At 42.1% G+C, this 24,367-nt stretch overlaps 3 protein-coding genes across 56 annotated transcripts in view; all 3 read left to right on the top strand.

The window, feature by feature from the left end:
- Window positions 1-804, top strand: part of LOC110511375 (E3 ubiquitin-protein ligase UBR5) — a 47,607-nt gene extending 46,803 nt beyond the window's left edge. For all 50 annotated transcript variants that reach the window (XM_090227409.1, XM_090227452.1, XM_090227406.1 and 47 more), the window contains exon 56: window positions 97-804. In XM_090227409.1, the coding sequence (XP_090083535.1) occupies window positions 97-309 (213 nt within the window). In that variant the 3' untranslated portion in view covers window positions 310-804. The remainder of the gene's footprint in view (window positions 1-96) is intronic.
- A 350-nt stretch (window positions 805-1,154) lies between these two features.
- Window positions 1,155-9,896, top strand: LOC110511506 (protein LYRIC). Of its 5 annotated transcripts, none has more exons than XM_021592410.3 (12): window positions 1,155-1,811; window positions 1,996-2,115; window positions 3,001-3,082; window positions 3,994-4,194; window positions 4,656-4,724; window positions 4,937-5,095; window positions 5,802-5,864; window positions 6,103-6,245; window positions 6,812-6,928; window positions 7,142-7,243; window positions 7,430-7,547; window positions 8,478-9,896. In XM_021592410.3, exons 1-12 carry the CDS (start codon window positions 1,479-1,481, stop codon window positions 8,543-8,545), a joined length of 1,575 nt encoding a protein of 524 aa, XP_021448085.2. In that variant the 5' UTR covers window positions 1,155-1,478; the 3' UTR covers window positions 8,546-9,896. The 5 variants fall into 5 exon arrangements, with proteins under 5 accessions (XP_021448085.2, XP_021448099.2, XP_021448093.2 ...); XM_021592424.3 differs by having other exon boundaries at window positions 1,161-1,811; window positions 5,805-5,864; XM_021592418.3 differs by having other exon boundaries at window positions 1,161-1,811; window positions 4,937-5,098; window positions 5,805-5,864.
- A 52-nt stretch (window positions 9,897-9,948) lies between these two features.
- Window positions 9,949-23,877, top strand: laptm4b (lysosomal protein transmembrane 4 beta). Its single transcript, XM_021592437.3, has 7 exons — window positions 9,949-10,324; window positions 11,108-11,219; window positions 12,209-12,282; window positions 12,657-12,779; window positions 12,966-13,064; window positions 18,291-18,386; window positions 21,551-23,877. Exons 1-7 carry the CDS (start codon window positions 10,232-10,234, stop codon window positions 21,635-21,637), a joined length of 684 nt encoding a protein of 227 aa, XP_021448112.1. The 5' UTR covers window positions 9,949-10,231; the 3' UTR covers window positions 21,638-23,877.
- Window positions 23,878-24,367: the final 490 nt, after the last annotated feature.

Below are 24,367 nucleotides of genomic sequence, written 5' to 3'. Positions count from 1 at the left end.
ATTTTCACTACCTGATGCAGTCCCAGTTTGTGATTTTTATCTGCAGAAACTCAAATATAAATTCCAATACAATCGGATTCCTCTCCCTCCCTGCAGGTGTACTTCTGGACCTCCAGTCCATCTCTGCCAGCCAGTGAGGAAGGCTTCCAGCCCATGCCCTCCATCACCATCAGGCCTCCGGATGACCAACACCTGCCCACGGCCAACACCTGCATCTCGCGTCTCTACGTGCCACTCTACTCCTCCAAACAGATTCTAAAACAGAAACTCTTACTAGCCATTAAGACCAAGAACTTTGGTTTTGTGTAAAGGTTGACAAACATGTTTACCTGTTGTGTAATATTTACCTAGTTACATTTTTGTAGATTTGTTTTTTGTCTATACAATTTTATGGAATTCGAAGAAAATACAAAAAATGCAGTCGCTCCCCTGGCGGTTATTTTGTTTGTTGTGAACACAGACGGCTTGTTCTTATTTTATTTTAATTTTTTTAGTTCTGAAGGTAATATACATTCCTGCATTGGCTTTGTAAAGTTGAAACCCTCTGCTCTATTGGCTTAAACCTTTAGTTCCCAGGAATTTGGCTCGACAGCAAACTGTGCCGAAGCTCAGCCAAAGAGGACCGCAGTAGAAGTATTTAAAAAGTTAGTCTAAAAAAAAAAAACACTGTGATTATGATTTTGTTCCTTGCCCTAAACAGAATACTTACTATCACTGACAGTTCGCTGCTGCCTTGATGGAAAGTCAATATTTTTCTTGTATAGGGGGAGTAGGGAATTTCAAAATAAACTTGGATGCAAATTATCATTTTAGTCCCTTGATTGATGTAGAATGTATTTCTGAATATGGTTTAAATGGATGACCTCACAATAAATGCTAGGCATGCTGATAACCTGGTTTTAGGAATTTTACAAAGACTGCAATTATTTAGATTTGTCGGAATACACCCAAGCATACAATAAAACAGGCCACAAATTCTACTTGACGAGGTGGGCAGCAAAAGTTTGGTTTAAGATATGTGATTCATCATTGGGTATAGTTTTTAATAAAATATACTGGTAACTAACCCCAAGTAATCTGTTCTAGTCCAGGACCACCATTCTTAATCTGTATGAGGAAATTCGTCATGATTTCAGAGGGACTCCTTCTTCCATGACGTTGCACCAATCGTAGAGCGGGATGCTGCTAAGCACCGCCTGTTTTTCTGTTGCTCCTCGAAATCAACCTTCTTGCTTTATCAGTGGGCAAGAAACCGGTTCATCAGTCATACGAGCTGGACAAATAGCTAGCTATATGAGGGTCATTTATTTCGACCGACTCAAATGTTACATGATTGACAGCTAGCTAACGCGTTAGCAGCTAGGTGGATGACAAGCTAGCGATGATCGTGGTTTTATTGTTTGCCCTGTCAAAACCGTTATTTTTAGCCAGCTAACGTTAACTTTTGCATATTCTGTCAATCATCGAGATCAACCCAAATGGCAGAGAACTGGCAGGACGCGACCTGTCAACAGGTCAAGTTGATAGCAGGTCGCCTGAATGAGCTTCTTTCCACTGGCCTAGACCTCTTGCACTCAGAACTCGGGGTGGATTTTGGAGTGAAGCCCGAGATTCCGCCATGGTTGATCTTCTTAGCAGCGTGCATTGGGCTCGTGCTAATGGTGGCTATGTGGGCCTCCGCATGTCGCGGGCTCTTCAAGAAGCGACCGACCATAGTTGAAGTTGAGGCCATGGAAAGCACTAAACCAGCTACTATCAAGACGGCAAAAGCAGAGGAACCGAAGAAAAAGAAAAGGAAACCTACAGAAAAGGTAACGTTTCCAATGTTAGCTTACTAGCTAATTATGCTATGCTAATTTTGACAGCTCTGTCACAGTAGCTAGCTAACGTTAGTAGCCGACGTTAGCATGATTCGGCTAGCTAGATTAACCTGTCACGTGAGCCAAACTAATATTTGTTTTTAAATTAAGCCTTGTGTTCTCTTTTGCCCCACAGAAATCACAGCCAAATGGTAGTTTAGTTGCTGAGCTACAAGAGGAAGTCAGAGTGACTGAAGAAGACAACCTGCCAGTAGTGCCACATCATTCTCAAGTCAAGACAGAAAAGGCTTCTGAGGTAGGCCTAATGTTGCTTGTAGAGGCAAATTATTGTATGCAAGCCTAGGAGACTAGTGAAACAGTTGAATCTGTTGTATACAAAACAGAAGTCCGTTGTATGCTAAATAAATTCAGATATGCTTGGTTATACCTAGCTACATAATATCCCAATTTCTGCACTAAAACAAGCCTTCAAGATTGAGAACCGGCCTTATGGCGTTTGTAGTGGAGTTTTCCTAGTGATGATGTGGCTTTTAGACTAGAGGCCTGCCTCCCTTAGGACTCCTACAGTCCTGTAATGTGCAGGGGCCAGCTGGCAATGTCTGTTTGCCAGATTTTAACTTGCAGATGCAACAAATCCTAAAGGATGGGACGGATGGCTTCCTCACTTAGCTAGTGTCAAGTGTAGCTCCTCCATGATCAAATACAGCTTTCAACCCAGTTGACTGTCAGTCTGTCAATCAATGCTCTCTATAGTTGTTTTTGGAATCAATCTGCATTGAGGGGCTGACACTTCCAATATAATACTTATTTGATTTGTTTGGTTTATAGCTTTTGGGATTGTAAGGACCGTATAGCCTATAAATTACATGTCAAAAGGCTCTTGGTAGACAGATTTAGGGGAACAGGATGGTGTATGTGATTTGAGAGAGAGAGAGAGAGATAGATATATATATATATATAGATATATACATATACATATATATATACATATACATACACACACACACACACACCCCGACCTACCTACCTAGTTTGACTGCGTTGACTTGATTGAGTGACTTTCATAACATGGGGTTTCTGTTCTAATGGTGCAGGGGGCGATGCTTCTGTATGTTACCACTTTCCCTTTCTTTGCCTTGTAGCATTAATCCACCATACATGTTGAAATCTATATATTTAGGTAAAGAATACAAAGAAGAAGCAGAAACAGGCAGTAAAGGAGGCTAAGACGGCTTCTTCTCATGGCAAGGAATCGGAGGAAGGTACGCCATACAATACCACCAACTGTTTGAATCAATTGTGCCTAGCAAAGCGCGGTGGGGGCATACATTTAAAGCTAATTATTACGTCATTTCAGGGAAATTGAAATTAGTCATATTTTAATGTTAGTCTATGAAAGATTAAATCAATCATTCATGCAATCTGACCAAGATTCGGGGGGAGCACTGCTCTAGAATCAGCGTTCTCCCTTTCCAATCTTACCTTGACATTAGAATTATTCCACAAGACTGACGATGGATCGGCTCCTAGAGAGTTCACCTATGGTTACAAATATTGAGGCGGCTTATTCTAATGCTTACCTTATAATAATGCACTAAATCCAGGTTGTGCAAATGTTACATCATGAAATATATTGAGGCAAAAATGTATCGGTAGCTTACAAATATCCAAATAAAACTCGATTGCATTAACATGAAATTGATTTCTATATCATTCAAAAATGTGTATGTAGCCTATACAGTATTTGTCTTTTAATACAGTCATCTCGGTGTTCATTTGAAGCATATTTGTTATGCAAAAAAATGGGCAACTTTGTTTTTGTAGTCAGTCTACAAACCTCTGTAATCAGCAGTCACAGAAAGACGGATAAACATCTGTGTATAAAGTGACGCGGAAGGGCAAGAAACATCTAACAACGTACTTTGCTGTTCTATGAGTGGTCTGAGGCAGTCGTTAAATAATGAGCATTTTCAAGAGCAACTTTAGTAATGATTGTTTTGGGAAACAGCTCGGAGATGTAACGATGTTCCTAAGAAGGCTTTAACGATGAACTTAATCTTGAGATTGTTTTGGGAAACTGGGCCCAGAGCCTGGACATTCTAACAGTGGATTTGAACATGAGATGTAGGCCTATTTAACTTGATCTCACTAACCTTCCCCATGTTTCTATCAGTATCAGGCACCTGGGAGACCAAGGTCAGTAACAAGGAGAAGCGTGAGCAGCGCCGTAAAGACAAGACCACCGGTGACGGCTCAGGGAGCCCTGGAGGAGTGGATCCTCTGCCTAGTACTCCTCCCACAGAGTCAACCAAAGTCAGCCCCAAAGCTGCAAACCCTGGGTCTGTCTCTGAGAAGAAGGAAAAGAAGAAGAAAGGTAAAGCTAGCTAGGTCTATCACCTTATGGTATACCTCTCTGCTGGCAAAAGGCAGCAGCTGAGCAGGCCTGAGCTTGGTTAGACACCTACACTTTCACAAACTTTCTGTAAACAGACTAATTTGGCATCCAGGGAGACTGCTACTCTCTGTCTTCTCCTGTTATTGAGTTCTGCTGGTCCCCTGTTGATCAGACCTGCTATAAATACAGACCCTGGAGGACTCCGATCCCAGAGAGAGAGCGGTGTAGCTTCGGCTGCTTGTCAACTGCTCTGTTAGCTTGGAAGCCAAACTGACATGCTCCGTTTCACCACTGAAACAATAGAACTGAGCATATCAGTTTGCGTTCCAGGCTACTGCTCTTTGTGTGTTGACCTGCTCTCCATTTGCAAATAGGAAATATAAATGTATATGGAAATATAGCTACAGCCTTGCCTTTAAACATGAGTGTTATTTCCCCAGGAGAATCCTCCAAAACCAAAGCAGAGAAAGCAGGTGCCGTTGCTGCTGTTGCCGTAGGCAGACCTCAAGGTAAAACAATATATACATATTGATTCAAATAAGGGTCTGATTAAGGCTTAGGGTGAAATCAAATCATGTCCCATTTTTAAGAAAAACAATTAGTTACATGCTCTTACTTGTGTAGGATTTGGTTGGAGTCCATTTCTTAGGCACACTATTTAAAGTGGTGCCATTGTGTGGATGTTCTTGAAGGGTGTTAAATGTGTGTGTGTTGGTGTCAGCTATCAGCAGCGAGGAGGCTCCGGTAGTGACTGGAGGATGGACTGACCGGGCTGTGACGGCCCCAGCCCTTACCATTGTTCCTGATAAGGAGCACTGGACCACTTCTGAGAGCAATCAAGACACCACTGTCTGGGGGCACGAGACTGAAAGAAATGATAGTAGTAATATTTCCCTCGAATATACTGCATATGTACATATTAATCAAATCTTACTTTTTGTTATATGCAGGGAATACAGTATACACAGTACAATTACATTTTTACTGGCAGGAGTTTTCACTGAGGTTTTCTATTGCAATGTTGTGTTATTAGGAGGGTGGACTTATTAGGAGGATCCCTGATAACAGAGATAAAGGCTAAAGACCTGAATCTAGTCTCATTAACCAGACTAACAGTTGGCACTGCAGGTAATGGGGCTGACTGTTCTTTGTGGACTCCTGGTGTAGGATCACCTTTTGGCCTCTAGATGGCATGGTTTACAGTACAGACAAGTATAGTGCCCTACAAAGGCAAAACGCATTAACTATGAATTTGGTCAAAAATATTTGTATCTGTTGTAATGGCCAGGTATGTTATTTGATTCGTGTGGTAATACGCTTCCTGACACAAGAACAAGCCAGTTAATCAGAATATATAATGGAGTAACAAAAATTGCTCTCTGCCTAGACAGAAAGACAGACGTTGCAGTAAAAACAATTACTTAGTTACTGTGTTTTGCCTTTGTAGGGCAGTATAGATATTTAATCAGATTGTATCATTTAAAAAACATTTTTAAACTACTAAAGAATCAAAATCATATGGCAATATTAGTTTGCGTATATTGTTGATAGTCCACCATGAAGCCAAGTCGTTGTGTGTGTTCCAGCAGTGGAACCCCAGCTGCCGTGTCCCAGCCAGCCAGACGAGCCAGACGAGTGGTCTGGTCTGAGTAAGTAAAACAAACCTTTACACTGGCAATAAAAGTCATTGCAGGGATTAGATCGCATAATGAGTAGTTATACGGGTTGCAAGGTGGCCTGTAGATCAGTGATTCTGCACAGTCCAACTGTATTGTAGTCAGACTGCTGTAGGTTGGAAAATCATCATCTCTGTCTGTAACATGTGTTGTAAAGGTTGTGTTTTTGTGAGGTGTTTTAACTAGAGCTTTCCTCTGGATGTGTTTTCAGATGGTGATGGGTCTGCTGCTGCAGCAGACGGGTGCTCTGACTGGAATGCCCCAGCGGAGGTGTGGGGGAACTATGAGGAACTCCCTGCTCCAGTAGAGGCTGCCCCCCCTGTCCTCGAGGAGTCCCTGCCAGAGACGGTCAAGGTTAGTCGCCAGTTGTGAAAACACTTTTTAGGTACCCCTCACGAGATGTTTCTAACATCAAGGGCCTGTTCCTGGTTAAATAAATAACATGCCTTATATTTAAATACTGTCAATATAATCTGGGAAAGTTGAGGAGAGAGAAACCATCTCCAGAGTTAAACAGAACATTTCATGATGAAGAGATGTCAGGGATTTAATTTAAATGTTGCATTTAAAAACCTCAATATAACTATGCATATGTGAGGATAGACTGACTGGTAATGTGCACTACATCCTTGGAATATAACTAGTTTGACTGCAGTGCAACAGTCACTTCTAAAGTGACCATGCTGTATCCTGTACAAGGTTCTGCACAGAGTAATAGTAGTGATTTGGTGATTGCTTCATTTTAAAAGCCTCTGTCAAACAAAACTACACATTTTAAATTTCAGAAGCCTCATGTAAAAAAACAAAGTATCTGCTGCTTAAGTTCAAGTTGGGGAAATGTTGTCAGGTTGTTGATTTAGGTTGAGCAGTCTAGGTCGGTTAAGTATTTGAATTAGTTTTGTACTTTGAATGTTTCACAGCAAGTATCTGATGAAGAGAGAGAAAAGGCGGAGCCTGCCGCTGATGGAACTGGTAAATTGAAAAAGAAGAAGAAGAAGAAGAAGAAGCAAGCTGAAGATGATGTAGTTACTGGCCAGGTAACACCGTAGACTAAGCACTTACTGGATTCCTCCTTAACAACATTATAATGTTACTATAGTGATTAGTCTTATTACACAGGAATAGAGCAACTTAATTTAAACTGTTACCATCACTCGTTAGAACTATATTGCTGAGTCCTTCATTGGGTCATTGCTACCTGTGGCCTTCCTGATTGGCTCATATTTGTTCTGTTTGTCTGTGATTGACAGGAGTCAGAGGAGCGAAGTAAAAAGGTTGTTGCTGAGGCCAAGGTGAAGAAGCAGCCAATCCAGGAGCCTACTGCTCCTGCTGTCAATGTTGCTGCTGTGAAGGTTGGTGACACTGCTCTATAGACCTCAATGGCTGTGTCAAATGGCACCCTATTCCCTAATAGTGTACTACTTTTGACGAGGGCCTGTAAGGACTATAAAGTTCAATTTCGTTTAGGGGACCCCTGTTGGCCCAAGAGCACAAAGGTTCTTTAGCCTCTTTAATCCCAAGGTTTCTCATTCCTGCAGGCAAGAGTGGAGCAACCAGTTGTGGTTCAGAACACAGCCCCCATCACACAAGTGCCACCCCAACCCGCAGAGACGGAGCCTACTGCCAAGCAGAACAGTCTACCTGCTCCAACACATAGTAAGTCTATCAGAACTATGTGAATCACACTGGAGTTTGGTCTAGTGGTAGTGCTGCAGACCCTGGACTACGTATCTCTGCCAGCAGCTGGGGTTCGATCCCTGCATACATCTTACTTCACTTTATACTTTCCTCTATTCTATATCCCCACTAATTTCTTGCTATACTATGATCACAATAGAAACACATTAATATTAAAGGAGGAATAGCTTTACCTTGCCCTCAAACCATTCAGATCTAGACATATTAGTGGGCTGCTTGGTGGTGTTCCTGGGCAGGGCTGCCATGTTGTGTGATTGACTGGGCCACTAAGCTGCCTGCATACCACCTTCCTCTGAAGTGTAGCTCTTGTAGGAAGCAGCTAGGCCAGGTTATTACTACCAGATGTCCCCTCTCTCCATTCAGTTTGATTGGCTATCCCAGCTAGAGCATTAGTCCTTCTCTTTAATGTATCAATCATACGGTTGCAGAATTTCAGTAACTTTCCTTAAATCCTATTTGGAAGATTCTTGGAATACGTTTAGGAATAAGCAGGAAGTCCAGGAAAGTTACAAATGTTGCAACCCTAAAAACTTAAGACTGTATACAGGCAGGGCTGCAGTTCTCGCTCCATCTCCACTCACACTTTTCTACAGCTGCACTGTTTCTCAATCCACTCTTGGAGGACCACACCTCCACGGGGTGCACATTTCTGTTTCAACCCAGCTACTATCCAAGCCATTGATTGGATGATTCAGGTGGTAGTACTGCGCGAGAACAAAAATGTACACTTCCTAGTGATCATTCTGGAATGGATTCTACACACTTCCTGCTTCTAAAGTCTTCGTTTCTGTTTTATATTTATGATTCTTTTTTTTCAACCTGTGTCTTGTCTTACAAGGAGTCCCATATTGTATTGTAAGACTATTCTCCCTGTGTTTTCCCCCATAGAAAAACCTGAAGAGAGCCAGCCTTCCAAACCAGTGATGAAGAAGAAACGGGCAAGAAGAGAAACATGAGTTGGAGTCATGAACATTATATGCAAAATACTTTGGATAAAACAGCTGTTTATGCAACATATAAATACTTCCCCTTTTAAAAACGGAAATATCAAACTTCTAAGTTCTGACCGGCCAGCTTCATATCCAAAATACAGCCTGGTCAAGCAGACTGGATCTAGATGAACTGTAAAGCTAAATTCTGCGATTCTGATCAATATCGTAGTGTGGGCACACATGAACTGTTTTCCAATTCCAATGAATCATTCGAACGATCATGTTTGATGATTAGACATCTAGAAAATGAATAATAAATCCTGATTTAATAGTGATTGGGATGTTGTGGCTTTGAGATTATTATAGAGGAAGAGTCAGCCAAGTCACGTTACTGGCCTTTATTCTGCAGTCTTTGTTTGCTGTTTATATCGTTAACCATATTGGTGCAGTGACTCCTGCTCAAAAGGTCAAGTCCAACACTATAAGGTTGTGTTCAATAGGGCACATGGTAGCGAACCGTTTTGAAAGGGAAAAACTAAATAAGCGATTGCTATCTGACAAGTCCAGGTAGTCCTCCCTGTTTCAGTCAATTTTGTACTGTTTGGTGTCTCATGAAAACGACCCAAGGGAATCATGTTTAGCATTTGGATGCAGGTGGTGTTAGTGGTATCTCTACTATTCTGCTGTACATGGAAAATACATACTTTCAGTTACTTGCTGTTATTTTGATAATCAGTGTTGTGCTCAGACTGTGTAGTTGCTTCTACCATTGATGGCTGTTGTCCTGTCCACCCGTGGTTGATGATTCAAAAGTCCTCAACCTTTTGTAACCTCTTTGTAATGAAACCGCTTCAAGCCATATGTAAAAAATAAAAAGGCCCTTTTCTATATTTGATTTGTCTTTTATATTTCTATAGTTTTTTCCTATTAATCAGTTACCTCTTATTTTTCTCTTTCTTTTGAGCAACTGATTGGTGTTTAGTCCTGCTGTAGACAGGATGGTTTCAAACTGCTTTAATCAATGATGTATTTGTAATGATGCAGTAATCAGGAATACAATTTGATGCCTTAGTTGGTTGGGTAATGTAGGCATGTGCTCTACCAACCGTTTTAATGTGCTGATTGTGTCCTATGTTGGACCATGTTTATTCTGCACCCTGAATCTTTCTCCACTTGTCTTTCTTCCTCTGGAAATGTAACATGTGAATTGCTTCCATTTTTCCTGATTGGGGATAGTAATGTCTAGGTTGAATTATTTAAATCAATGTGTTTGATACTTGTCCTTTACCTCTGTCTTTATTGTCAGAATGTTCCAAATGCAATAGAATCAAATATGCCCTTTGTGTGAATTTCTACCATAAAGATCATAAAGGCACTATTGTGAAGCGTGAATATTCTTATTCAACATATCTCAATAAACATAGCAGGCAGCTACAGTGTAACTATTTAAATTTCCCGGCGTTGGTGAGGGTTGATGGGAACTCTATTCTCGAAACGAGTTACATCACCGGCTCTTGATCCTATCTAGCCCAGGTCACATGCTCCAATGTTTGCTACTTGCCTGAGTTGATCGCTAGAGCCGCGGTGAGGCTTTAATCACGAATTGCGGACGACACCGCGCGCGCCGGAGAAGAAATTCACGTCGATCTATTGGATTGTTTATCATTAACATATAGATATCTGTGAAGTGCCTCCTCCTCGGACTACAATATGATTTCCCCGTGGGACCGATGGCATTCCACCAGATGCTGCCTGTGCTGTCATGTCCGCACAGGCACTGTTATCCTGGGGGTTTGGTATATGGTGAGCATCCACAGTCGCTATTATTCACATACCACTATTTAGATAGCGTTTTTGTTGGTTGTTGAGCCTATGTTATTATTTGTAGGACGTTTTTCCATGTTAAATTATGTTTATCAAGTAGAAAGTGGTCTCATTGTGATTGGCTGCAAGTGATAACATTTATTTAATGGATTGTTTTGTTAATTATGAATGAACAAGTTATTCCGCTAAGGTGTCAACGTAACCTAACACCATTGGGGGAAAAAACGTTCATTAATTTTTCAGTACACTCAGCCCTTCAGGACAGGTTACAGGTCTTGTGTCAGGTAGAAAGAAGCCTTTAGGCTATGGCAATAATTAATTTTACATTATGCATATAGGGCCTAGGCATATGTATAATAATTTAAAAGTTAACGCACTCTCTCTATCCTTGTGGAGTCTTTCCATCATGTTGACATTAAATTGAATGTCAGCCTACATTGCTGAGTTAAAGAGGTGGTTCACTCAAATTATACAATTACTGTTTCCTTACCTGGAACACACAGCCAAATAGTTCCTAATTAAGGAATCATATAATAAAGTAATTTGGGTGAACTAGTTATCCCTTTATAAAGACTGAGCTATTAATATGTATCTGTATCCTTCTTGTCAGTCTGACTGGTCCTTATGTCTTTGATATTAGCTGATTAATGCCATCAAATGCTTTCCTTCCTGTTGTGGTTGAACCTTTCCCTAACGTTGATGTGTATCGTGTTCCTATCTTGTTTGTCAGTCTAAATGTCCTTATGTCTTAATGTCCTTTAGCTGATCAATGCGGTGGTGTTACTCATCCTCGTCACGGCCCTGGGTGATCCTGACCAGTACCATCTGACCAGTGCTGAGCTGGCTAACGACTTAGATGACATGGATGACGCCAGTAAGTAGCCTATGGCTTTATGTCTGGGATAGATGTGTGTGACGTTGCATAGGCCTGCCCACGCCTCCTTAGTAGCCTGACGGGCCAGTGTGTTTGTGCTCTAGCCAACTCCTCTGAGTGTATGTGATGACAATGATGGAAACTACTATGGCGTTACATATCAACGCCAAAACTACTGGTTTTATAAATCACTTTAAATAATTGAAAGCAGCCAATAGTCAGTATTTCTCTCACTACACAATAAAGCAAATCAAATCTCTGTCCGTGGGCACGCATGTCTAATGTTCAGCTGTGTTGTGTATTTCCACAAACTTGCTAAATCAGCTAGATCTTGCCCAGGTTGGAAGTGAACTGTAGCAGCATATGCTGGCCAAATTGACATGTCTGCCATTGGCTGTCGGTACAGTAGTGGCTGATTGACACTGACTGAGTTGACCCAGTTCCGGTCAGATTAAGCGGTCCTGTGATCCCTTTTGCCGTTGGTCCAGCTGGCCCTGCATTAGGCAGGCCATAGAAATATAATTACTAGAACGGCCATCCCTGTTCAAGTCAATGTGCCATGATAGGTGGAACGGCAAATTTCTACGAGGCAGGAAGTGATTCAGTTCAGGCTAGTTACAGAACTAAAGCAGACTGGCTTTTGTTCTGTTCTGTTGGAGCAGACAACTGTGTTCTCTGGGCTGTGCACAGATGGACAGGATTACTGTGACGCTGACAGTTTGACATAGTATTTTTGTTTTCTGTGAAATCCACTCAATGTCATGGTATCAAGATCAGGTCACATCTACACAGAGAAAGTTGGGTCATTGACACTGATTATGCGAAAATCTAAGAATGAGCTGAGTTTATTATAAGCTTATAAATTACTGTGAGATTTAGACAATCACCATCCAAGGACAAAACACCAAGTGATTTTTTTCATCATTTGCTACGGTTTAATTTATTTTAATGCAGACCTTGTATACAGTATGATTTCCCTTCTTTTCCAGACATGTGTATTGCTTCAGCAATCTCGTTGTTGATGATACTAATTTCTGGGATGGCGACCTACGGTGCGTATAAGGTAAGCAAAAGTCATGTCAAAAGCTTTCCGCTGTTGCTTGTACTGGTATACTACGTCTGCTCTCATAAGAATGAATACAGATGAAGACACTAGGAGGATCATCCAAATGTAGTTTAAACTTTATTGTCCAAATGTAGTTAAAAAAAAACAAACAGTTCAAATCCAGATTTACAGACATGGTCTTGAATGGCATCGTCCCACTAGAGTAAGTTCACCAAAACTCCCACCAGAAACACATTGATTTACGTTTAACGCATCGGTCAGACCGTTTTGTTTGAATCTTTGTTTTTTCAGATATATATTAGCCTTTCCTGCCGCTGCAGCTCTTCAGATGCTATTCCCTCGTGGCTAACAAACTGTTTTTCCTGTTTCAGCAACATGCTGCTTGGATCATCCCATTCTTCTGCTACCAAGTCTTTGACTGTGCACTGAACACCCTGGTGGCTGTTAGTATTGTGGTCTACCCCAACACCATACAAGATTACCTCCAACAGCTGGTAAGAAGGACTCCAAAGTCAAACTTATTCTAATAAAGTGCCTGACATGACACTCTATTGCCTGTATAATGCACTAGATAGTGCACCATATAAGGAATTGGGTGCCATTTTGGATGTAGCCACCACACTCTACCCCCAATCTCACTGCAGCTGATTTTGTCCATCTATCTGGTGTCACCCTCACAGCCTGAGAACTTCCCCTACAAAGAGGACATCATGGCCATGAGCAATGTGTGCCTGGTCTTTATCGTGCTCCTCTTCATCGGATGCATCCTCACCTTCAAGGTAACTGCTACTGAACTGACCCACACACACATATCATTTTCATTACTTACTCTATGAGTGACAAAACAGTGCTTATGCTGTGTGAGAGATGAAAATTGTGCTCATCTGAGGAAGTTATTCAGGTTATTTTTTTGGCAGAAACCCTTGGGGACAGACAGAGGGTCCTGCAGTGGTTCAAACGTCTGGCAGGAGCCGTTTCACAAGGCTGTTGTTTTCATAACACTATAATGGGAGCCATTAAGGCAGTGCCCTCGTCAGTGTTGCTCTTGGCCCATTCAGGCTAGAGAGCTTTCACATTAGCTCTGACACAAACTGTCAGATGATGCCAACTACCAATGTCCCACCACACTATACAACTCTGTTTTATGGCATTGTAAAAGCCCCTCTAAATGGCCTGCCTGTTCTATTAGGCTGCTGCTACAGAGCTCCATAGACCATCCAAAAGTAGAGAAACAGATTGAGAGAAAGAGGATGTGGTTTATTTTGATCGACTTCAGTAAGGCTCTGTGTCACCATGTAAAACTGTGGAGATGCCTTACTGAGGCCATCTTAATGCAAACATGCTATAATAATGAGGATGACCACACATTTCTATTACTTCTGGTCCAATCCAAAAGTAAGGGTTGATATGTAGCTTTGCTCTCAGTGAGTGATAATTGTTCTGTATAGATGTTGCTACCTCTACCAGCATATCATCCACAGACGACTGACGATTGTATGTGAGTTTAGCACATTGAGTAATGTATTTTGGAAACACAGAATGTCTATAGACAGTATATACCATTACTTTACGTTGTTGAAGAGCCCGTAAAAGTGACAGGTGTGAATTCATTAAAGTTTTGTTACGTTACAGCCTTATTGTATAATGTATTAAATAATAAATGTTCCTCATCAATCTACACACAATACCCCATAATGGCAAAGCAAAAAGTTTTTTTTGTTTTTTTTAATGTTTGCACATTTCTTTAAAAAATATTAATACCTTATTTACATAAGTATTCAAACCCTTTGCTATGAGACTAGAAATTGAGCCCAGCTGCATCCTGTTTCCATTGATCATCCTTGAGATGTTTCTACTATTTGATTGGATTCCACCTGTGGTAAATTCAATTGATTGGACATCATTTGGAAAGGCACACACCTGTTTATAAAAGGTCCCACAGTTGACAGTGCATGTCAGAGAAAAAAACAAGCCATGAGGTCGAAGGAATTGTCCCCAGAGCTCGGAGACAGGATTGTGTCGAGGCACAGATCTGTGGGAGGTGTAACAAAACATTTCTGCAGCATTGAAGGTTCCCAAGAACACAGTGGCCTCAATCATTCTTAATTGGAAGAAGTTTGGAACCACCAAGACACTTCCTAGAGCTGCCCGCCCGGCCAAACTGAGCAATCGGGGGAGAAGGGCTTTGGTCAGGGAGGTCACCAAGAACCCGATGGTCACTCTGAAAGAGCTCCAGAGTTTCTCTGTTGAGATGAGAGAACCTTCCAGAAGGAGAACCATCTCTGCAGCACTCCACCAATCAGGCATTTATGGTAGAGTGGCCAGATGGAAACCACTCCTTAGTAAATGGCACATGACAGCACACTTGGAGTTTGCCAAAAGGCACTTAATGATCTCTGACCATGAGAAACAAGATTCTCAGGTCTGATGAAACCAAGATTGAACTCTTTGGCCTGAATGCCAAGTGTCACGTCTGGAGGAAACCTGGCACCATCGCTACGGTGAAGCATAGTGGTGGCAGCATCATGCTGTGGGGGTGTTTTTCAGTGGCAGGGACCGGGCGACTAGTCAGGATCGAGGAAAAGATTAACGGAGCAAAGTACAGAGAGATCCTTGATGAAAACCTACTCCAGAGCACTCAGAACCTCAGACTGGGATGAAGGTTCACCTTGCAACAGGACAATGACCCTAAGCACACAGGCAAGACAACGCAGGAGAGTGGCTTTGGGACAAGTCTCTGAATGTCCTTGAGTGGCCCAGCCAGAGCCCGGACTTGAACCTGACCTGAAAATAGCTGTGCAGCGACTCTCCCCATCTAACCTGACAGAGCTTGAGATCATGACATCATACCCAAGAAGACTCAAGGCTTTAATTACTGCCAAAGGTGCTTAAACAAAGTACTGAGTTAAGGGTCTGAAAACGTATGTAAATGTTCTATATATATATATATATATATATATATATATATATATATATACACTGCTCAAAAAAATAAAGGGAACACTAAAATAACACATCCTAGATATGAATGAATGAAATATTCTTATTAAATACTTTTTTCTTTACATAGTTGAATGTGCTGACAACAAAATCACACAAAAATTATCAATGGAAATCAAATTTATCAACCCATGGAGGTCTGGATTAGGAGTCACACTCAAAATTAAAGTGGAAAACCACACTACAGGCTGATCCAACTTTGATGTAATGTCCTTAAAACAAGTAAAAATGAGGCTCAGTAGTGTGTGTGGCCTCCACGTGCCTGTATGACCTCCCTACAACGCTTGGGCATGTTCCTGATGAGGTGGCGGATGGTCTCCTGAGGGATCTCCTCCCAGACCTGGACTAAAGCATCCGCCAACTCCTGGACAGTCTGTGGATGGAGCGAGACATGATGTCCCAGATGTGCTCAATTGGATTCAGGTCTGGGAAACGGGCGGGCCAGTCTATAGCATCAATGCCTTCCTCTTGCAGGAACTGCTGACACACTCCAGCCACATGAGGTCTAGCATTGTCTTGCATTAGGAGGAACCCAGGGCCAACCGCACCAGCATATGGTCTCACAAGGGGTCTGAGGATCTCATCTCGGTACCTAATGGCAGTCAGGCTACCTCTGGCGAGCACATGGAGGGCTGTGCGGCCCCCCAAAGAAATGCCACCCCACACCATGACTGACCCACCGCTAAACCGGTCATGCTGGAGGATGTTGCAGGCAGCAGAACGTTCTCCACGGCGTCTCCAGACTGTCACGTCTGTCACGTGCTCAGTGTGAACCTGCTTTCATCTGTGAAGAACACAGGGCGTCAGTGGCGAATTTGCCAATCTTGGTGTTCTCTGGCAAATGCCAAACGTCCTGCACGATGTTGGGCTGTAAGCACAACCCCCACCTGTGGACGTCGGGCCCTCATACCACCCTCATGGAGTCTGTTTCTGACCGTTTGAGCAGACACATGCCCATTTGTGGCCTGCTGGAGGTCATTTTGCAGGGCTCTGGCAGTGCTCCTCCTGCTCCTCCTTGCACAAAGGTAGAAGTAGCGGTCCTGCTGCTGGGTTGTTTGCCTCCTACGGCCTCCTCCACGTCTCCTGATGTACTGGCCTGTCTTCTGGTAGCGCCTCCATGCTCTGGACACTACGCTGACAGACGCAGCAAACCTTCTTGCCACAGCTCGCATTGATGTGCCCTCCTGGATGAGCTGCACTACCTGAGCCACTTGTGTGGGTTGTAGACTCCGTCTCATGCTACCACTAGAGTGAAAGCACAACCAGCATTCAAAAGTGACCAAAACATCAGCCAGGAAGCATAGGAACTGAGAAGTGGTCTGTGGTTATCACCTGCAGAACCACTCCTTTATTGGGGGTCTCTCGCTAATTGCCTAGAATTTCCACCTGTTGTCTACTCCATTTGCACAACAGCATGTGAAATTTATTGTCAATCAGTATTGCTTCCTAAGTGGACAGTTTGATTTCACAGAAGTGTGATTGACTTGGAGTTACATTGTGTTGTGTAAGTGTTCCCTTTATTTTTTGAGCAGTGTGTATATATATATATATATATATATATATATATATATATATATATATATATATATATATATATATATATATATATATATATATATATCAAAAGAAATCAGCCCTCAGGAAAAAAAAATTGTAGACCTCCACAAGTCTGGTTCATCCTCGGGAGCAATTTCCAAATGCCTGAAGGTGCTACGTTCATCTGTAGAAAAAATAGTATGCAAGTATAAACACCATGGGACCACTCAGCCGTCATACTGCTCAGGAAGGAGACGCGTTCTGTTTCCTAGAGATTAACATACTTTAGTGCGAAAAGTGGAAATCAATCCCAGAACAACAGCAAAGGACCTTGTGAAGATGCTGTTGGAAACAGGTAAAAAATCTATATCCACAGTTAAACAAGTCCTATATCGAAATAAGCTGAAAAGCCGCTCAGCAAGGAAGAAGCCACTGCTCCAAAACCACCATTAAAAAAGGCAGACTATGGTTTGCAACTGCACATGGGGACAATGATCGTACTTTTGGAGGAATGTCCTCTGGTCTGATGAAACAAAAATGGAACTGTTTGGCCATAATGACCATCGTTATGTTTGGAGGAAAAAGGGGGAGGCTTGCAAGCCGAAGAACTCCATCCCAACCATGAAGCACGGGGGTGGCAGCATCATGGGGGGGGGGGGGGTGCTTTGCTGCAGGAGGGACTGTGCACTTCACAAAATAGATGGCTTCATGAGCCAGGAAAATGATGTGCATATATTGAAGCAACATCTCAAGATATCAGTCAGGAAGTTAAAGCTTGGTCGCAAATGTGTCTTTCAAATGGACATTGACCCCAAGCATACTTCCAAAGTTGTTGCCAAACGGCTTAAGGACTACACAGTTAAGGTATTGGAGGGGCCATCAAAAAGCCCTGACCTCAGTCATATAGAAGATTTGTGGGCAGAATAGAAAAAGTGTGTGCGAGCAAGGAAGCCCATTAACCTGACTCAGTTACACCAGCTCTGTCAGGAAGCTTGGGAAGGCTACCCGAAATGTTTGACACAATTTAAAGGCAATGCTACCAAATACTAATTGAGTGTATGTAAGCTTCTGACCCACTGGGAATGTGATGAAAGAAATAAAAGCTGAAATAAATCATTCTCTCTACTGTTATTCTGACATTTCACATTCTTAAAATAGTGTGGTGATCCTAACTGACCTAAGATGGAATTTTTACTAAGATTAAATGTCAGGAATTGTGAAAAACTGAGTTTAAATGTTTTTGGCTAAGGTGTATGTAAACTTCTGACTTAAACTATATATATATATATATATATACACACACACACACACACACACACACATACAGTGGGGCAAAAAAGTATTTGGTCAGCCACCAATTGTGCAAGTTCTCCCACTTAAAAAGAAGAGATACTGTACCTTTTAAATTATGTCAGCTGTTGATAAAGTTATTTTCTTTCATGTCTTTGATAATGGTTTTCCCTTTGCAGGCATACCTGATAGCGTGTGTGTGGAACTGCTACCGGTATGTGCGTGCAAGAAGCACCACAGAAGTCCTGATATACGTCACTACTAATGACACCACGGTAAGTCCCAGGATACAAGCATCTATTTAAATTGCTGTACTGTACATGAATGACAAGTCCTACATTATGACATGGTGGGTTCGTTTTTGTATTTTATACTAGTCTGCTGTAGTTACTACAGTGTTATGCAATTTCCTCTGTTCAGTTAGTTGGGTTTGAAGAAACTGACATATACTCCAGACAAACCACCTCTGTGAATCCTAACTACCTTTATGACAGTTATGTTTTTCCACAAATATTGACATTGCTTTTACTCCTACAATAATGTTTTAATTTCCAACTCGACCAGCAGCTGAGAAATGCACTGTTTCTGTTATTCACTCTAACCCTTTGCTTGCAAAGTTGAAACAATCTAGATATTTACCAGTGCTGTACTATCATATAATATATTTCTTTGTATCATATGAATACATCTCATCTACTCTATAATTACCCATCCCTCCCTTCCTCATTAACTCCCTCTGCTTTGTGCTTTGCATTCTGGAGAAAGTAAAAATAATACATCTATCATAAAGCATTCATCATATCTCGGTGTGATAGGTCACTGATCAGGTTCATATTATGCGTAGGTTAGGTTCCCCTCAAGACGGTGAGGGAGAGCACATTCCATCAGTAAAGCCATCATGTCAGAGTAGGAAGGAAGTATAAAGTTGTAGTAAGTTGGGCTGTAGTAAGAGGCTTTGCGTGGATGAGGCCGGAAAAAATTCCACACTGGCAAACTCATTAATATGGCTATAGTACATTGGCCACCTACTCAATGAAAATCTCTTGGTCTGTCTCTCTCTCTACTGGTATCATATAGCTCAAGCTTGGCCACCTGGCTGCTTATCCGCAGATATTACAACACGTTATCCACTGTTGAACCAGGGGAGGGGAGAAATGCAGCCTGAAAACATGGCGTTAGCGAGGGGAGGATCTGGTTTATCTATCAGATCATTGCAGCACTGCTCATCCAGCTAGCCTGGGGGAAGAGGATTACTGTGTGATGTCACAATGCAGGTGTAGGAGAGGAGAGTCAGGGGTTGTCAACAGTGTTTGTACCTCAACGATGAGAGTCAGAACAATACCATTATCAGGACTTTTTGTTCCACCAGTAAAATGTGTCACTGCATAATGTTGTAATTGACAAGAGTTTGATATCCAAAAGTGATGAAGTAGGCTTATGTAAATTGGATATTTATTTGTCACCCCGAATATAAACCTTAAATTCAAAGCCACTACGAATGGCTCATGATGCTCATGATTTGTTTTGAACATGTAGAGCACAGGTCAGCTACAATGTGGCTTTTTTTGTTCTGACCCCCAAAAGTTTTTAGCACCAGGAATTCAGCTTAAAATCTGTTCAAGTATTTCCACCCCCCCTACTTTCATTTATTTTTTTTACCTGTCCCGCAGTTGGCATTTTGCCTACTGCTGGGGACGTCATTGTAAATAAGAATTTGTACTTAATTGTCTTGCCTATTTAAATAAAAAATATATAGTTGCCTACCCTGATGTAGAGGAATGACTTGATGTTTTGGTCTAGAGAAGCTGAGGCCCTTCTGGTGCTCCTTATGTGTAAAACACCTTAGCTTTAAAAGGGATTGGACGAGACTGCTCTTTTTAACCATTCAAATCATTAGTCAAAAGTGCGAGAAAAACAACATTCTGCCTGCCATGCTTTCTGTAGGTCTAGGCTTTTCAATTTAGGCTTCGAGTGGGCAAGTGGGCAGAACATATTCTGGTAGACCACCAGTCTAATGGAGTGTTCTGATTCCCTACTTCTCTCCTGAAGTGTACACTCACTCACTCCCCTCCTAAACTTAAATGATGTTGATTAAGTGATTTAGAGGGAGTTTCCTACACCAGTCCATTCCTTTTAAATCTATAGTGGGGATTGACTGTGTACACTTCATGGAAAAAGGTAGACTGCAGCCGTCTGTGTATTATTGACAGGTTATTATAATCAGGGACACTGCGTTGCCTTCCGACAGGTGGCGTCACTCCTACACGACGCTAAGCCCTCAAACAGTGCAGATGGAGTTGTGCTAATAATGGGGATAGCCTCCTGTAAATGTGATGTCTTCCACATTATTATAAGTCAGTATGTCTGGACTGAGCAGAGCCACCGAGGGGGCGGTTTTCCAGACACACGTTGCTTTTTAGTCCAGGACTCGACCTAATCTGTGTCCGGGAAACCACCCCGTGAAGTATAGCTTCAGGACATCAAACACAATGTGTAGTGTTAAATCACTGGTCTGAGATCAGAAAGGTCCACCATGACATGGACTCCAGCCTGGGCTGTAATGCCATTATGCCCCTAACTAGTGCCTTACTGATGTGTGTGAGGATGGCATTGGCATACTCTAACCAACCGGTGTTGTCCATCGAAAATGCATTGAATCAGAGATGTTGCCTATAGTATGTCTCTGTGTTAGTAGGAAAACCAGGATGGGTTACATGCATCTGAGAGCGACACACACACACACACACACACACACACACACACACACACACACATCCCATGATAGCATGTGTAGTAGTCTGAAGAGAGGACATGAGACACACACACACATCTGAGACGGAGTTCTACTTTACCTCATCAAATACATAGAGGAACTGGCTGACTGAACCTGACTCATGTCAGTCAGATAGGATGAGAATGTGGACTTGCCTTGCTGACTGAGAACCACAGTCACTGCCTGGAATCCAAACTGTTTCACTTCACAGATTTCAGTCTGGACCTGCTCCAATAGACTTGGATCGCATTCATTTACTGTATGGCCTTCTCTATAGATTTGGCCTCTCAATAGACTTGTACCACATTCATTCATGGCCTGCCTTTGTCCCTCTTTAATCTTCTCTATTCTCCCATCCAGACTATTTGAAGATCAATACAGATCTGTTTTGAAATCCTCTGTCATCCTCTCTATATATGACCATCGTGTCACTTCCGGGAGCTCACACTATTTTCACTTTATCCTCAAGAGTATATTTGACCAACTGCTGTTTGGAATTAGACCAATACACAGCCTATTTATTATATTACTGCTTGTAGTCTTTGCCAGTGACAAAAAACAATATATTCGAAACCATGTCAAACAGTTAAATAGCATTTTGATGTCGGTTGTCAGTCACACATTAGAAGACTCTGGTCTTGATCACCCTTTATTCTGTATTCCCAGGTACTGTTACCCCCATACGATGACACCATGGCTATTCCATCATCCAAGAACGCTCCTCCCCCCTATGGGGCACCCTACATAGCATGAAGAACCTGGGCCGCTGTTCTGCTGACGGACTGGACCCCCTTGTTACTACAGCAGCCAGACATTCCAAACAGACCTGGGCAACAAATACGATGTTTTCTTTCCAATACATTATGCATTTTATAGTTGGTTTGATAACTGTCACACTGGGTGTGTAGTGTTAGCAGTATTTTAATTTAAAAAAAAATGTTTTGTAATAATTTGACCCAGACCCCAATACTACGGATTATTTCCAAAACATTTAACCTACACACATTTACTTACTTACCTGTTACTGTGATAATGTTTAACATTATACTGTTTATTTGGAGTTATTTATTTTCACTGATCTACAGTTGAAACATTGAGCAGGAAAGAGTTAAAATATGAGCGCTAGTAGTGAGTGTAATAGCAGATATATTTTTCTTGCTTGTACTAAACTGTACTTCTACATGTTCTCTACTGTCAGTCCTAGTCCAAAGGCCACCCACCAGAAACGTGTTTTCATGGTCTAAGTACACACCCTCAGGGGTGTCCCCTCCTGTATTCCCTTTTCACCCATGACTGCGTGGCCAAACACGACTCCAACACCATCATTAAGTTTGCTGACGACACAACAGTGGTGGACTTGATCACCGACAACGATGAGACGGCCTATAGGGAGGAGGTCAGATGACTGGCAGTGTGGTGCCAGGACAACAACCTCTCCCTCAATGTGAGCAAGACAAAGGAGCTGATCGTGGACTACAGCAAAAGGCGGGCCTAAGAGGCCCCCATTAACATTGGCGGGGCTGTAGTGGAGCGGGTCGAGAGTTTCAAGTTCCTTGGTGTCCACATCACCAACGAACTATCATTGTCCAAACACACCAAGACAGTTGTGAAGAGGGCACGACAAAACCTTTCCCCCTCAGGAGACTGAAAAGATTTGGCATAGGCCCCCAGATCCTCAAAAGATTCTACAGCTGCACCATCGAGAGCATCCTGACCCGTTGCATCACCGCCTGGTATGGCAACTGCTCAGCATCTGACCGTAAGGCACTACAGAGGGTAGTGCGAACGGCCCAGGGCCAAACTTCCTGCCATCCAGGACCTATATAATAGGCGGTGTCAGAGGAAAGCCCATAAAATTGTCAGAGACTCCAGTCCCCCAAGTTATAGGCTGTCTTCTCTGCTACCGCATGACAAGCGATACCGGAGCTCCAAGTCTAGGACCAAAAGGCTCCTCAACAGCTTCTACCCCCAAACCATTAGACTGCTGAACAATTTACATTGACCCCCCCCCCCCCCCCCTTGTACACTGCTGCTACTCACTGTTTGTTTGTTACCTAAGCATAGTCATTTTGCCCCCACCTACATGTATAGATTACCTCAACTAGCCTGTACCCCTGCACACTGACTCTGTACCGGTGCCCCCTGTATATAGCCTTGTTATTGTTATTCTTATTGTGTCACTTTTTATTATAACTTTTGATTGTAGCCTACTTGGTAAATATTTACTTCTTCATGAACTGCACTGTTGCTTAGTGAGTAAGAATTTCACGGTAAAGTCTAGACCTACACAAATCAAATCAGGCACTGCAACCCCCCCCCCCCCTTTTTTTTAAAATTATTATTATTGCCCATGATTTAGGCTGGTCCCAGAGCTGTATGTGTGTTTTCATGACGATTACAGTCAGAGGAGTTGGCTAAAGCACACACAGATCTGAAAACAGGCGAATGAGGATTGTATCCTCGACTCAAAATATTTATTTGTTCTGCCCATGATCACTGTTCGTTGTTGGATTGCCTTTACAAACAACATCCTTTCTGATTAGGGTGCACTGAGAGATGTATGAAGTGTTGCTATGCGCGGAAGGATCCCAAAGATTTAAAGCACTTGCCTGTAATCTAACAGATGACCGAAGAGCAGAAGTCATATCACCAAGTTACTCGTACGTTATAGTTTAGTGTGTATAGAAAACTGTCATTATCCTGAATTATTACAACAGGACTGTGTTGAGTTGACATTTCTTTATTTTTAAGGTTGAGTTATATGACTTGTACATTTGATCTTATATCTGTGTTGTTTCGAATAAAGGAAAAAGTGGTGGTCTTGTTTTTTGAATTAAGTCAATGTAAGCAGACTGGGTGCAGTTATTGGCAAGCTGTTCCCCAGACGGGAGATGTCCTCTGAGGACTCCGTCACATTTAACCGTCTGCTGCTGCAGCATAAAAAGACATAAGTTATATTTATTTGTCTATTAAAAACACATTTAATTGATGGACAGATCTTGTTTTATTTTGGATCCATAAGTATGCTGTGTGTTGTATTTACTGTGCATCTCATTTTAATGTTATACACTTGATCAGTTCTAGGTCAGGGGCTACGGTTCTGTTTTTCAAAAGGGCTTTGAGACAAATCCACTATAGTATAATTGTGTTACGTTACATCACTGCTGGTTAGGCCTATGAGATGAAAAGTCAAGGACTAAAAGGCCTCGTTTTTTCTTCGACTGGCACTAATTCTGTCTTCCTTACCTCATAAACCTGAATAATGGAAATTCTCTATGAAACGTGGAAACTATTTGGCCATCGACTTTAAAAGCGGTTAGGGCCATAACGTTGTAACATTGTAAGACAGGTAGTCTATTTCCAGGATGATTGACATACAGTAAGCCTATATACAGTACAATACTTCCATTAAGGCTTTCTTTGTGTTCTCCCCCTGTAAATACTATACTAGAGTTACAGTAAGCCTATATACAGTACAATACT

This window comes from Oncorhynchus mykiss, chromosome 3, assembly GCF_057628025.1.
Source record: "Oncorhynchus mykiss isolate SJ-2025 chromosome 3, ASM5762802v1, whole genome shotgun sequence".
Taxonomy (NCBI): Eukaryota; Metazoa; Chordata; class Actinopteri; order Salmoniformes; family Salmonidae; genus Oncorhynchus; species Oncorhynchus mykiss.
The sequence above is the reverse complement of the archived record's forward strand: the minus strand, read 5'-3'. Positions and strand labels throughout refer to the sequence as shown.